Source organism: Sminthopsis crassicaudata, chromosome 6 (assembly GCF_048593235.1).
Source record: "Sminthopsis crassicaudata isolate SCR6 chromosome 6, ASM4859323v1, whole genome shotgun sequence".
NCBI classification, from domain to species: domain Eukaryota; kingdom Metazoa; phylum Chordata; class Mammalia; order Dasyuromorphia; family Dasyuridae; genus Sminthopsis; species Sminthopsis crassicaudata.
In genome coordinates this window covers 31,069,457-31,084,969 of record NC_133622.1, presented here as the reverse complement: position 1 = coordinate 31,084,969, position 15,513 = coordinate 31,069,457, and the positions used below count along the sequence as shown (strand labels likewise).

Genomic DNA, 15,513 nt, shown 5'->3' with positions numbered 1-15,513 from the left:
CATTTGCAAAGTCATAGTCCCATGATAGATCCCACTCACCAAATAGGATGGGTTCCTGAAGGGCTAAATTTGCCTTCTTTCATCAACTTCTCTAGCTTATTTTGCTGTACTCAGGTTTTGAACATTTGAATAACCCTCTCAGACTGCACTTTTATTGATGGTTTTGCATACGCAGTTAGGTGGCCAGCTAACTGGGATATCCCAGAATCACTGGGATAGAGAAAATATAAGGGTGTGAGAACACGGTAAGGGATTAAATCTTAGAAAGGTGTCAGTGGAGAAAGGACTGAGACGTTGGCTTTCTCATGGGGTCTGTCCTTGAAATCCAACCTTAGGACAGGTGTCCTGGGAATTCTAGCCAGCCCATTCATGTGGTTTGGCTGGAGGGGATTCGTTCTTAAGGCAGCAGGTGGCAGTGGAAGATGGGTCAGGACAGGGATAACTTCTGAAGCCCTGGAGAAGACCCTGGGGTAAGGATCTGGGCAGAAAGGGGGGTGGCTGGGAGAGGCTGACTCAAACTCTGGGGTGAAGACAGATTCTGGAGGCAGGTGCTGGGAAAGACCCAGAGCTTGCTGGGAAGGGGCAGAGGCAAAGACAGAATCCCAGAGACCGGTGACAGGGACCTGAAATTGTCTGAATCAAATGTGATCCCATATGGAAAGTGCTTTGCAAACCTCCAAGACGTATATGAATGTTAACTATTATTAGAATTGATATTATTATTTAGTTCAATGGCAGATTTGAAAATGATAATATCTTTGCCAACTTAGGGGAAATAACCACTATCCACTTGAAGTAGCCAATTCAGGAAGAAAAAATGTGTTAGGACAGGATTCGGGAGAGGGCAGGAGAAAGGGAAGTTTACAGAAAATGAAGAAAGAAAAATTGAAGGTGAAGAATGGAGGGGGAAAAGCAATGATGATTTTTTGGAAATTGTTTTAGGGGAATTTGCAAAGGCTGGTTTTTGATTTAAGAACTCTGCTGGAGACAGTATCTCGGATTTGAGCTGCTTGAGTTGGAACATTTTGTATATTAAAAAGAGAAGCTCTATAAAAATATTTGAAAGCAAAATTTTTCCGTCTGGAGTGAGCAGTGTGTCTGGTAGAGAAAAAGCAGAAAAGCCAGTTGACCTCTCCAGCCCCGAGTAAGTTTACATTTTCCATCGAGCAGTAGGGAACACGTTCCCATTCTAACCACATTCCCCACATAGTTCTGTTTTGCCTCTTGACCTTAGTTAAATAATTTGCTATTTGACAGCAGTGAAACCATTGATTGGCTGCCCAGGTCGTGGATCCCTCTGCCTATGAATGTAGAGAATCCCACAAAGACCCCACAGACAAGCTCTTTAGTGATGTCAATAGTTCTTGTTCATTTCACCTTCCCTCTACTGATTTTCCTTCTTTTTATTTTGAAATAAAATCTTGTAGATTAATTGCCAGACTTGCTAGTGTGGGGTTAAGTACATCTAGATTTAAAAAAAATCTTTATTGCAGTAATGTTGTTCAGGAATAAAGGCATCTGGCAACTTCAGCTAATTGACAAGGAGGCAAGAAAGAGGAAGGGAGGAAAATTGGCTAATTTAGGCAGCAAGAACCATGGTCATAGAGACCCAAGTCTAGGAGTGTGTGGGAGCCAGTTGGGACCCGACATTTTCCTGCCTGAGTATTTAAATCCTACCTCATATGCAATCTAGTTTATGATCCTGAACAAGGCTTTTAGTTTCTGTTTGCCTTCTCTCATTTGTAAAATCGGGATTATAATAGTACCTACTTCCTAAGGTTGATGGGGAAAATAGAATGAAACTGTACTTTAAATAGTATCATATTAATGCTAGGTGTTTGCCATGTTATCTCAAAGCTAATGCCCCAAGTATTTAAGGACTTGTATCCAGTACCTATTTACTTATGTTTACTTTTTTCCCATATGCAGTGCTAAGAAATTTTTATTGTTTGTTTTCTAAATTCGTGGGAGGAGAGGGAGTTGGATGGGGAGACACAGACAGAGATAGGGTCAGAGAGAGGATAGACAGATAAACAGAGATAAGGACAGGGACAGAGAAACAAATGCACACAGAGAGAGAGAGACAGAAAGACAGAAGAGAGAGACAGAAAGACAGAAGAGAGAGACAGAAAGACAGAAAAGAGACAGAGACAGAGACAGAAGAGAGACAGAGACAGAGACAGAAGAGAGACAGAGACAGAGACAGAAGAGAGACAGAGACAGAGACAGAAGAGAGACAGAGACAGAGACAGAAGAGAGACAGAGACAGAAGAGAGACAGAGACAGAAGAGAGACAGAGACAGAGACAGAAGAGAGACAGAGACAGAGACAGAAGAGAGACAGAGACAGAGACAGAAGAGAGGCAGAGACAGAGACAGAAGAGAGACGGAGACAGAGGAGAGACGGAGACAGAAGAGAGACGGAGAGAGACAGAGACGGAGAGAGACAGAGACGGAGAGAGACAGAGACGGAGAGAGACAGAGACGGAGAGAGACAGAGACGGAGAGAGACAGAGACGGAGAGAGACAGAGACGGAGAGAGACAGAGACGGAGAGAGACAGAGACGGAGAGAGACAGAGACGGAGAGAGACAGAGACGGAGAGAGACAGAGACGGAGAGAGACAGAGACGGAGAGAGACAGAGACGGAGAGAGACAGAGACGGAGAGACAGAGACAGAAGGAAGGAGGGAGAAAGGAAGAGAGAGGAAAAAAAGAGAGAGAGAGAATGAGAATATAACAGATTTTTTAGGGTCTTTTTTTTGGGGGGGGGCTTCCCTCCACGGAGAAGAATTTATTTGCTTTGGCTGCTTCATTGATTCTCATCCTGTCTTGTCTCTTCTAAAATGTTATTCTGTGATTTCTGGTCAGTATCCTTATTTGTTCCTTTTAAAATCTTTTTTTTTTTTTTTTTGTGCTCCTCATGGAATTAGAGCTTCTGAAGTATCAGGTTCAAGTTCCTTCCCCTCCCCCCCAAACAAATTTTTGTGTCCTTGACTTAATAGATCTAGCTCACTCTTGTTCTTTTCTGTTGTGCTTAAGTCTTAAAGTATTTGTGAGGGAAGTAAGATGGATAGAGCAGTGCCCCCCCCCCCAGGATAAAGTGCCCAGTGTCTCTAATCCTGTGGTCCAGTTCCCTGTCTTGCTCTTTTGGGGAATCCTATCATGACGTTGCTCTCCCACCCCGCTCTCATGTTGTTAGTATTTCCTCAGAAATTTCTTTCGTGTGGTTGTTACACAGTTTTGCGTGCACGTGTTATTTCTCCCGGTGGAATGTAAGATCTTGAATCTGGGGACTTTTTTGCTTTTTGAATTTTAACTTGAGTGAGTAAGGCAGTGGTGATTAAGATATCATTTGTGAATTGATTGTGAAACATTACTAACATCTCTTCCCACCAATAAATCACTACTGATGACCCTAGTCCTTTCTCCCTTCACTCCTTTGCCCTTGACCAAAATAAAACACTTAGGTGGGAAATTCTTTGTTCAATTACCTTCTGATTAACTCTTAATGGGGGCAGGAGAAGCAAACTGATCAAGGAAAAGAGTCTGAAGAACCATATTCTCCTAATGGTTTGGGGTAGTCCTAATATTAGAGGAGACATACAGAATTGGAATTTTATAATATATTGTTTTAAATGTTGTCGGTCACTCATATCTGACTCATATCTGGTTTTCTTGGTAAAGATGCTGCGGTGGTTTGTTTGCCATTTCTTTCTTTAGCTTATTTTACACATGAGAAAACTGAGGTAAACAAAGTTAAGTGACTTGCCCATGGTCATATAGCTAGTAAATATCTGAAGCCAGATTTGAATTCAGGAAGATGAGTCTTCTTGACTCCAGCCTGTCACTCTATCCACGTAACCATCATCCTTCTTTTAAATGTCACAAAATAGGTGTGCAGTAATTGACTTTAGCTTTTATCTATTTTTAAAGAAGCCCAAACTAATTAAAACAATAATCTTTTTGTTTATTGATATTCTCATAAGCTTCCATTTTGGAATAACAGTAATGAATCTAGGAATAATAAATATTAAAATGAGAAATGCTCTGGAGAAGGTGACTATAAGGCACTGAAAAAGAAGCTAGTAGATGTGAGAGGATTATTGGTGTTAGATTTTTTTTTCTTTTTGTGGGGCTCCTCCTCCCATTTACCCATGTCAACATACTGGGGATTCTTGGAAGAAGTGTTAATGGATTTGTTAAAGATGATTGTTCTTATGAGCCATTTGTGGTCTTGAATATATTATTCCTAGCCCCGTAAATATAGTGATAAAAAGTTGCAAAGTAAACACGTCAAGGCCTCATAAATACATCCCTTGCTGCTTACCTAAGATGTATGCCCTGTTTATCTTGATCTCTCGTCAGATACCTGCTTCAGAAAAAGAGTGAGGTACTGCTTTGTTCATTTCCCTGAATGATTTGTTTCTCCTTTGAGATACTGTGTAGGTTAAATGGACAGAAATATTTTTACTTTTATGGAGATTTTATAAAAATGTTTACTTTTATTTCCCTTTAACAGATGGAAAAAATTACATTTTCACCAAAACGATAAAACTTGCTCATCAGTGTTCTTGTCAAATAGTATTTCTTGATGCCCTTATGCCGTACAGACGCCTCCGCCACGTGCTAAATGAAACGTTATACCTGATGAAGATTGCATGGAAATTTATATCCTAGTATAATAATGGAATAATGGAATCCCACGTGAGTTAGGACTTCATTGGCCATATCGGTGGCTATTCTACTTATATTGAATCATGATTTTTTAAAAGCCTATTAGTATGATTCTGAGATGTGTTCTAAGAGAACTGCACCATCCATAGCTTTAGGCTTCTTTAGTCCATGATTTTGTCTTTGCAAGGAGACTGATTCTGCACCAATGAAAATTGGCAATTTGTCGGCTAAAGTCTGCCTGGAGTCCTGGGAAGTTAATTGAGTTTTCCTAGAGCTCATAACTAGTTTGCACCAAAGGCAGGGCTTGAACTTATCTTTCTGTCCCTCTAATCACTCTACCAAGTTGTCTCCTGGTCAATTAATATAATCACATAATCTCAGAGTCGAAAGGATTAGGATCACATTGTTATTGGCTTCCGCATCTAAGAAGAATTTCTTTTCTTGGTTCCCTTCATTAATTCTCTCATCTTGTCTATTCTAAGATTTTATTCTATGATTTGGGTCTGTCCCTTCTTTTACCCTCCCCAATTCTGCTTTATAGATAAAATGAACAACAGTAACATAACCCTCCTTTTGATTATCCTTCGTTTTTCTCACCTTGGGGTGATGTGGTAGAGTCTGATCTTAGTCAGGAAAACTCATTTTCTGGAGTTCAAATCCAACATCAGATACTAGCTGTGTAACCCTAGGCTGTTATTTAACTCTGTGTGGCTCAGTTTCCTCATCTGTAAAATGAGCTGGAAAAGGAAATGGCAAACTAATACCACTGCTGAGAAAACTCCAAATGAGCATGTGACTGAACAACAAAGCCTTCCTTATATGTTTCAATTCATTTTGGCTTGCAGCACTGTAGATGTTCTTACAAGTCAGAACTTACAGTCTTTCTTCCATTATGTCTTCTTGCTTCCAACCTCTGTTTGTATCGTTTAAAAATTTAAGAGGGTCAGCGAGTTCCCTGTGTGTCCACATCTTGTTTTCCAGGCAGCTCCCTCCTATCTATGTCAGAATCTTTGTGTCTTCAGCCTTTTGTGCTTGACAGCTTTCCCTACTTCTTACGGAATTTAGCTCCTGAGAGCCTACCTTCCATTTCCTTCAGTTCTTTTGAAATTTGATTTCATATCTGCAAGTGAATGGAAAGATTTCACAGTGCAAAGGCAACAGGCAAGTTTTCCCTCTTTCTGCAAATATTTTTTCATTTAAAAAGATGGAAATGTCAGTTTGATTTAAAGGAGGACTTAAAAAACTATTCTGATTGCTTTGTTTTCATAATAACAGCTAAATTGAATAGGTTTTTGTGACAAGCACAGCACTGTTAGACTGTGTTGTCTTGGAAAGAAGAGAGGGAAAAAATAACTACTGAATTTGTTTTTCTATGTTTAGAAGTCATCTCCACTTATTTCTCTATTTAAGTAGATCTTGTTTACTTAAAATTTTATGATTTTTCAAGACTTCCTTATCAACAAATAAGTCATTTGTGTTCCATCTGCTTTAGTATTTTTTATCACTTGGAGGCAGATGAGTAAGTTTGGTTCATTTTGGAACCCACTGGGAAGTGCGGAAGTCATTGTCTCTCTCACCACCCACAGGCAGAGAGGGAAGCCATTTTTCAGTGGATCTTTCCAGTGTAGGCAGTCAACTTCTGACAGACTAAACTCTTGTGGTTCACTTCACTAATGAAGCTCTTGGAAGAGCTGCAGAATCAGGAGTTGACTAAAACCAGTGATTTAGAGGTCATTAAGTGAGCCTAGAGGATTAGGATGCAGTTAAAAGGACCCATGCTAATAACCTGGACTACCTGAAATAAAGGTCAGAGATTTTTTGTTTTGTTTTTGTTTTTTGGTAAAAAGCATTGATGTCATGTAATTTTTTAACTTTATTTTTATCAATTTGTTGTTGCTGTTGAGGCAATTGGGGTTAAGGGACTTGCCCAGGGTCACACAGCTAGGAAGTGTTAAGTGTCTGAGACCACATTTGAACTCAGGTCCTCCTAGATTCAAGGCTGGTGCTCTATCCACTGCGCCACCTAGCTGCCCCTATTATGTCATTTTTATGGCTGAATTCCTCCTTTTTTCCTTCACACCAAGTTATCTCTTGTAACAAAGAAAAGAAATAAGGAAAAGAAAAAACAATTGCATTAAATCAACTACCACATCAGCTGAGTTTTGAATTCAGGTCTCCATCACTACAATCCAGCACTCCATTCCATAAACCACATTGCTTTTGTTTGATACGCTCAGTGAGAAAGCATTACTGAAAAGCTGGTCATCTTAGTGGTAGTTGCTGTTTTCTTGCCTCCCCCATCCCCCTCCCATACTGCCCTGACCTTATAATGCCGGACCACCTCCCCAGTCCCCCCATCACTACATACTACATCCCCACCTGTCATAGTCTTATAGAAAAGGCTTTTCATCTAAAGTCAAAGTAAAGAATAAATATCTTTTTGTGCTAGAATGGAACAGTGTTCTTTGAATCTGTGCTGAAGCTTGGAGTATTTTTTATGTCATTCTACCCCAAAATGTAAGCCAAAGAAGAAGCCAGGTTCTTTACTGCTATCCTGTCTAGAATCTAGCATTTTCTTGTGTGGCAGACCTTCTTTCTCCCCGCTCTGTTTAGGTTTGTTTATTTGCATCATTAATTTGAAAGGGCACCCTCTTTAATGAATTAGCGGGAGCCCCTGGGCTCCAAGGGCGCCGTTTGTCTGAAGCCAGTTTGATGTCCGCCGTCCACGCTCCAGAGGCTCTGCTCCCCCTTTTCTTTCAGAAAGCACTGAGGCTTTTCCCAGCCTGTCACATTATTGGCAGGGATGCCGTCTGGGGCTTGAGGAGAAAAGGCAATGTGGGCCGTATTAAAGTAATGAGGCCGGCCTGGCCTGTTCTGTCTGCTCTATCTGCTAGAGAGGCCCTGAAGCCTGATTAAGGACTTTCCGGGTCCAGCACGATTCTTTACGGCGGCCACATATTAATTATAAACATTTGTTGCCTCGCTCGCCTGTAGCTATCTAGAGGCTTCCTCTCTGCTGATGTGACTGAATAATTTATAAACATGGTTATGGTGAAATTTGTGGTGGTCATTAGCATTTTAATGAAAAAAATGCTGTCATTATCCTAAATCTCCCTTTTGTTTCTACTTTTTTCCCCCTCTCCTTTCCAGCTTAACGGCCTCAGTCTTTCCTAAGTACTTGGAAAACGCTGACAATTCCGGGTAATGTGCTGACTGGCCAGTATGGGCAGGCGATACCCAGGGGCTCACTGCCATCCAAGCAGCTCATGTACGTACCTTTCATTTTTATTAGTAGTGGGTAGTGTGCTGAATGTAGCGGCTCGTGTTGGGAGAGCTAAAGGCTTGGAAAGGCAGAGAATGGCTTTTCCTGGGGCACCTTTTAATTTTTAAAATTATCCTTGGATGGAGAAACTCTGTTTAAATGGGGGTAGTATATTGAAGTCCAATTCAGATTAGCCGTGTATTAGCAACCATCTCTCTTCTTCCATGTCTCTGTATGTGTAGAGGCATCTTTTAATGAGGCATTTAGCTTCCCAACAAAGAACACCCCTTCCAGACAGACGGTAATGAACTCATTTCAGAACGTTTTCTTTCTTTTTAAAGATTTTCACAAGGTTTATTCCAATCCCCCATGGATCATAAAATCATATAGCTCCGAGTCCAGGAGAGAGGCCATCCCGTCTCACCTCTGGACAGAACAGTGTTTAGGCTTCCCCAGGGAGAAAGCTTTTGTATTTTTCAAACAAAGGGAGTCTGCAATCTAGTGTTCTTTGGGGGAAATACCGTGTGTCATAGTACTCAAGCTCGAGAAGCTCTTCCAAATTAGAATCTCTCTGGATACTTTTTGGTGTTCATTCTTGATCCTTTTCGGTTTTATTCTTTTTGGTATTACTCTTGATCCACCCAGGCCAGTGATCATAGCTTCCCATCTTTGCCTCTTCTCTCTTGCATTCTGGTCCTTTATTACTATTTGTGTCTTGGATAGAACTCTTTTCCTCCAGAACTTCCCTTCTCTCAAACTTCCCTATATCTGTCCAGGGTATCACCATCCATCTAGTTACCTGTTCAAAACCTGGAATTCCTTGTACACGCTCTCTTCCCATATCCAATCAATTGACGTGTCTTGTCAGTTCTGCTTCCGTAATCTACCTCTCACATTTTGCCCTTGCTGTGCCTCGGGGCCTGCTGTAGTCTCTTAATTGTTTCCCTGCTTCAGATCTCTCCCCCTTTTGACCACCTTCTTGCCAAAGTGATGTTTCTCTAATGTGTCACGTCATTTCTCGGATGGGTGAGTGATTCCCTGTTATCTCTGGGAGCAAATGAAAATTCTTCACTTTACCCCTTCCATCTTCTTACCCATGATTCATGGATCCATGGTTTGGTCAGTCTGGTCTTCTTCCTCTTCCCACACACAATACTTTCTTCATTTCTAGGCTTTCCCGCAAGCTGTTCTCCAAACTTGGGATACACTGCCTTCCTTCTCTACCTCTACTTAGTATATTTATTTTTCTTCAAAACTCAGCTTAAATGATACCCATAGGAAGACTTCCCTTAGCACTCCCTCCTGCCTCCCTCTGTAAAATTAACTTTATATATTCTGTCTAAACTTTTATCTGTAAATGATAGAGTGGAAGCTACCGAGGGTAGGAACCATTTCATTTTTCCTTTATATCTCCATTACCTGTTATAGATAAGCTGTTGAATAAATATTTGTTTATTGATTGCTCAACAACAATCTTTCTTTCCCTATTTCATGATTTCTTTTTCTCTCCATCACTCCCAAAGAAAATTGACTTCTTTGGCTAGCGATCTAACACTTAGTGCTTTAACATTTGCAAAACACTTTATATGTATTTTATTCTCAGAACAGTCCTGTGAGATGTTACCTATGCATCCATTTTTTTAAATATACCATTGCCTCCCATTTTACAGATGACAAAAGTAGAGGCTGATAAGAGTTTGTGATTTGTCCAGCTGCTAAGCATCTGAGACAGGATTTGAATTCTATTCTTTCTAAAAATCCATCACTCTATTCATTAGGCTACCAATCTAATCCCAGTCCATGCTAGCTCCCATACTCTGCATCCTAGGGAACGCATTATTTCATAGCTCCAAACTCTATAGCTATACAAGACTCTAAGACTTTTTAATTAAACTTCCTATTTTTTATTTAATATTTTATTTTTTCCCAATTACATGTAAAAACAATTGTAACATTTTTTTCAAATTTTGATTTCCAAATTCTTTCCCTCCCTCTCTTTCTCCCCTCATTCAAAAGGCAAGCAACTTAACTGTACAAATGTGGCCATGCAAAATACATTTCCATGTGAGTCATTTTGTGAAAGAAAACACAGGCAAAACACAATTTTAAAAAATCAAGAAAAATACAGAAAAAAGTCTCTTTGACCTACATTCAGATTCTACCAGTTCTATCTCTGGAGATGAACAGACCTTTCATCATAAGTCCTACAGAATTATCTTAGATAATTTTATTGCTGAGAATAGTTCATTTACAGTTGATCATCATACAATATTGCTGTTACTATATACAATGTTCTGGTTCTGCTCATTTCACTTTTCATAAGTTCCTGTAAGTCTGTTCATGTTTTTCTGAGAGCACCCAGTTCACTATTTCTTTTTTTTTATCAATAGTATTTTTTCCAATTATATGTAAAGATAGTTTTCATTATTAATTTTTGTAAAAATTTGAATTCCATTTTTTTCTCTCTCCCTCCCTTACCTCTCTTGTCCCCTAGATATCAAACAGTCTCATATAGGTTATACTTGTACAGTCATTTTAAACATATTTTCATATTTTTCATGTTGTGAAAGTAAAATCAGTACAAAAGCACAAGAAAGAAAAAAGAAAATAGATAGCAACAAAAAAGAAACTGAAAATAGTAATAAAATAGAATTGTAACATGAATAAATGAATAAGAGATACATAAAAATCATGACTCTGAACAGACTGCATTAACTCCTATTCAATTGCCTATGCGTTTTCTATCTTTCAGGTGATCTGTAGCAAGTTTAAGAAATTTTTGTCTTTTTTTCCTCTCCTTTACCCATTATCAGTTGGTGTGTGCTTAAGGAAAGGAAAGTTAATTTTTATGATAGCCCAAAGCAAAACATAAATATTAAATCCCAAGAAAAATATCACAGTATATTCTAAATTTGAATTTAAAATGACTTCTCTTTTACCTTAATTTCACTTTACCTGTTCCATTTAGCTCACCATTGAAAATATTAAACTAAAATACATTAAGCTTTGGTCCACTGTGAGCCACAAATCTTTCAAAATTCCTTGTATCAAGGTAATCTGGTCTAGCTTCTCAGTTTGTGGAGATTTTTTTTTCTCCTGAAGAGAATTGCTTATGCGTATGAGTAATAGTTTTATCGAATTTCCACAATAGAATGGTTCATAAGAAAATATTTTCTGTCCCTTTATCCCTTTCCATGATTTCTTTCCTTTTTCTCCCTCCCAATATTAACATTTCACTTGTGATTTCAAGCCCCAATAACTAGGACTCCAGTATCATTGTTCAGTGGTTCCAGCCATATCTGACTCTCTGTGACCCCATTCAAGGTTTTGTGAGTGGAGATAAGGGCGCGTTTTACCATTTCCTTCTCCAGCTTATTTTACAGATGAGGAAACAGGGTGAAGTGACTTGTTCAGGGTCACACAGATAATAACCATCTGAGGCTGAATTTGAACTTAGGTCTTTTTGAATCCACTTCTGATGCCATTCATTCACTGTGCCATTTCATGTATCACATATATAAACACATGACACTGGTCCTGCCTGACCAAGGAACTTCTGGCAGTTCCTCCACCAGATGCATGACCTTCAGCTACTTTTTCTGAGTGGAAAAGAAGAGTTAGGTTCTTGCTGCCCCCGAACTCTGGGTGCCATCTCCTGGCCCCTTCCAGACAATTGTGTTCGGAGTAATGACACAAATTTCAAGCCGGTCTGCTCACAGAGTCCTCTGAAGGCTGAGACAAATTAAAGCATCAAAATATCTTTGATTTCCATTTTGATGACTGGGTCATCTAAGAGAAGTCAAACTGCTTAGTGCCTTTTAATAATGATGGTGATAACACGCATTTGGACAGCACCCACTGTGTGCCAAGCATTCTGCTAAGAGCTTTACAAATATTACCAATTTGATCTTCACTGTGGTCCTAGGAGGTGGGTGCTATTATTATCCCCATAATGAGGAAATTGAGGCAAACGGGCAAGTGCCACAGGTCACATTGTTAATTTTTGTCTGGACTTGACTTTTTAGAGCATCAGGAAAAATGTAACACCACTTAGAATAAATTCTAATAATAATTAATATAACATAGTTAATAACCTGATTCATGTTTTGGGCAGATAGAAAGAAGTTTCAGTCACTCAGAAAATTAATTTCTGGGGAGTAGCTTATTGCCCAACAAGCTGAATAAATGTTACCTATTAGCCTATGTCTCTATGTCTACCTGAGTTTAGAGGCGCTTTACTTGGTATAGAGAAAAAGTTGGAAGGAATCTGTTCTTTCTCACTTATGAAGGGCTCTTATCACAGAAAATGTCTTCTTATCTAACAGCGTAGGTCGGTGTCATAGACATTGAATAAATAGGATTCAGGCATTGTTCAGTGGGCTTGCGAGCTGAATGACCTCTTGTCAAGCTCGCCACTTCTGCCTTTCAGCACTGGGGAAGATGAGGAAGGCGATCCCTGTTCTCGCGATGAATGGAGAACTTTGCCTTGGTCTCCAGAGCACACGTGTCCTGGCTGTTGTTGTCAGTCCTCCCTTCTCCAAGACCGGGACATCCAGGGGTGACGCTGTGATGTGACAGTGAGAAGGGGGGGGGCTGGGCAGTCACAGGGGCCCAGCAGTCATGAGGACAAGGGAAGAAAGAAATGAATGAGGGAAAGAATGGTCTGTTTTACCTAGTCAGAAGGAGGTTGTAGAGTGGCTGGGTTATCAGTTCTAGACAAGTGTGTTTTTCCTGGAGTGAGAGAAATGCTTTGGAGTCATTGAGGGACTTTGTCTGACTGTCTGTCTTCTTGAATTTCTATTTACCCCTTAAGGCATAGAGTTAAGTTTGACTGTATATATGTGGTATGTGTGAGAGAGAGAGAGAAACAGACAGAGACTCGGACAGAAGGAGAATTTTCTTTTTGTGAACTGATTCGATTTGAAGGGGACAAATCATTGTGGATTTGTATTGAGCTTTTTAAGTAATGTTTGCTATTGAAATGTTGTCTTCCCAGTGGTAGGGTAGAAAGAGTTACAGCTACTCAATTCTACTGTCCCTTAAGACAGGAAGTTAACATGGCCAAGATGAACCTGCCAACACAGAATCAAGCTTTTCTCTGTGGAAACTTGATTTATTCTTGTCAATTTTTTAACCGGGGTTTATCAGTCTGGTATAGAAAAGTCCTTCCAGTGGTACAAGATCAGCAGCTGATCTATACCACATACCAAGGGGTCACCCATGGCTCGGGATCATCACTCCAGAGTCCTCATTCCACAAGTAGATTAAAATATATCTGGGAATTATGTAACTAAATAAATTTAAAAACAGTAAAATGTAGTTAATATCACATTTTAAAGCTAAGTTAACATGTGGGTATCCTTACGGACTGAATTGTGAGCTCCGTTTTCATGACTTTGGCACCATTGGAGTTGTTCAGAGGCTCACAATTAATGTCAGTGACCTCCAGGCTGCCAGTCCCTCCCTCTCTCCTCTAGACAAGGAGTTGGTAGCTTTTGTGGGTGTCTTGGACCCCTTTTTAGAATAATGCTTTTAAATAAATGTAGGAGACGCTAAATTTCAATTGGAGATTAATGGAGGAAAAAGATATGTGCTGGTCCACGGACACGTGCTTCTCTATGAGAACTTGTAGGCCATGTTGTCTGACCGGTCTCCTATGTTCTCTCAGGATCGCATCTGACCACCCACAGAGGGGTTATCTAAATTCCTGCCTTCAAAAAGCTTCCATTCTTATGGGGGAAGACAAGAAGGGATGTTGGGATTTTGGGGGGGAAGGCCCCCCTGGCCACGAGGAGACAGAGGCAGCAGCTGCGCAGAGGCAAGGACACGGCGCAGAGTGGCTGCTGTTGTTCCTAAACTGATGGTCCTAAGCAAAGACCGTCAGAGGGTGGAGGAGGTCCCTGGTTGGGAGGATGCCCAGGGCGGCAGGTTGAAAGTCTAGGAGCTGGTTTGGGGGAGAAACAAGGCAAAGGGAAGGCAAAGCATGATGGGAATCCTTTCTAGAACAGGATGTCCCAAAGTGGACGCCTTTGGGTAAGAGGTCAGATTTGATGGCTTGTGAAGTTACCTGTATTTTTTTTTAATCTGGGAAGTGGCAAGGTACGCCGGGCTGCAACTCCAGCAGGTGCACATGGTTGTGAAGATATTTAGTGGTCTAAAGGCAGGTGTCCACTTAGGGAGGGCTAGCAGTGGCCTAAGGGATCCCAAGCTGGAAAGTAGATCTTTGACTTGGAAATGTACTCCCAACAAAAGAATCGGCAGAGCAATCTCAGGTGAAGTTGTACCCGCTGTGTGGGGCTAAAACTGGGGCGCAGGAGTGCGATTCAGAGGCTGTAGAAGCGGAGATGGGAGGACAGGTGCAATAAAGGTAGGCAGGCCAGGGGCAGCGTTAAGAGCCCACGAGTGATCTGTGGCTACAAGGAGGAAGCCGATTTGAGTATGTGGGTCTGAGGCTGCTTCATAGAGAAAAGAGAAATGGAGCTGGGAAGTGTTGGCAGAGGTCAAGCTGGACAGGAGGAACCGTGGAAGGGATGGAATTCAAATCAGGAGACTGGTGCATTGTGGGAGCTGAAATAAGCAGGCAAGTCCAACTGATAACATCGCCATAATTTGAAGGGGTTATCTCAGCTGAGAGGCAGCCTGCCTCCTGTCCTGACTTTCAACAGCTTTCCTGGAAAGATGCTCTTTGGAGAGGGAAGGCTTCTATAAAACAAGTTCTTCACCAGGAGTCCGTAATTTAAAAAAAACAAAAACAAAAACAAAACACTATGTTCTAATAGCTGAATTTCAAAATAAATTGGTTTTCTTTACAATTCTATGTATTTTGTTTTGTGGATTTAAAAACATCATTCTGAGAAGGGCTTTGGACACTGAACACTTGCTTGACTTCCTCTGCAGTAGCTGGTCACCTGGGGGTGTCCCATAAATAAATGAACAAAAGAATACCAGAGTGCAGTAAAGGGAAAGGAAGGTTGCAGCAGGTCACAGCAATCAGAGCAACTGATATGATTGAACTTGGTCAACTTGGGATGGTTTCCCAGAAGGATTTTAACTATGTTTGGTCTGTATTGATTGTAGGATAGAATCTGACTTGTGAAAACCCAGATTGTTGAGTCATTTCCCCCAATAAGAGTGGGACTGGGAAGGTGTTCATCGAAAGCAGCCAAGGCAGTGGAGCATCACCAGGGGCGGCTGGTCCAAATGCTCGAGCTGATGGAGGGAATGGAAAAATGGATGGGAAATAGGCTTGGTATCAGGAGACCTGGGCTAGCCTCTGATTAGTGGGGTTATTATCTCGGACAAATGAATCAGAGCAATTGATCTGGACTTCATTTTTTTTTTTACATGTAATGAATCTTTTATAGGAAGCCAAGAAAGGCTTCCCATAGAGGACATTGTTTGAAGAAGACTAGAGATTTGAAGAGGAAGAAGCGAGGGAGAGTGTTCTCGGGCACAGGGTGGGGAAAGTCATACCACTGTGTCTGAATTACTGAGTGTAAGTAGGGAGAAGTAAAGAGGTAAAAGATTGGAAAAGTGGAAAAGGACCAGATTGTATCGAGATTTTAGACATATGAGGA

The 15,513-nt window shown here is 40.7% G+C and overlaps 1 protein-coding gene across 12 annotated transcripts in view; it reads left to right on the top strand.

Moving 5' to 3' along the window:
* The window catches only part of APBB2 (amyloid beta precursor protein binding family B member 2), a 423,157-nt gene that overhangs the window by 179,684 nt on the left and 227,960 nt on the right, over positions 1–15,513 (top strand). For 7 of the 12 annotated variants that reach the window (XM_074273730.1, XM_074273722.1, XM_074273728.1 and 4 more), the window contains one exon: positions 7,825–7,942. The exons of the other annotated variants lie outside the window; for them this stretch is intronic. Coding sequence is in view for 1 of the 7 variants with exons in the window: in XM_074273728.1 (XP_074129829.1) it covers positions 7,897–7,942 (46 nt within the window). In the remaining 6 variants the exon portion in view is untranslated. The remainder of the gene's footprint in view (positions 1–7,824; positions 7,943–15,513) is intronic. 12 annotated transcript variants of the gene reach the window in all.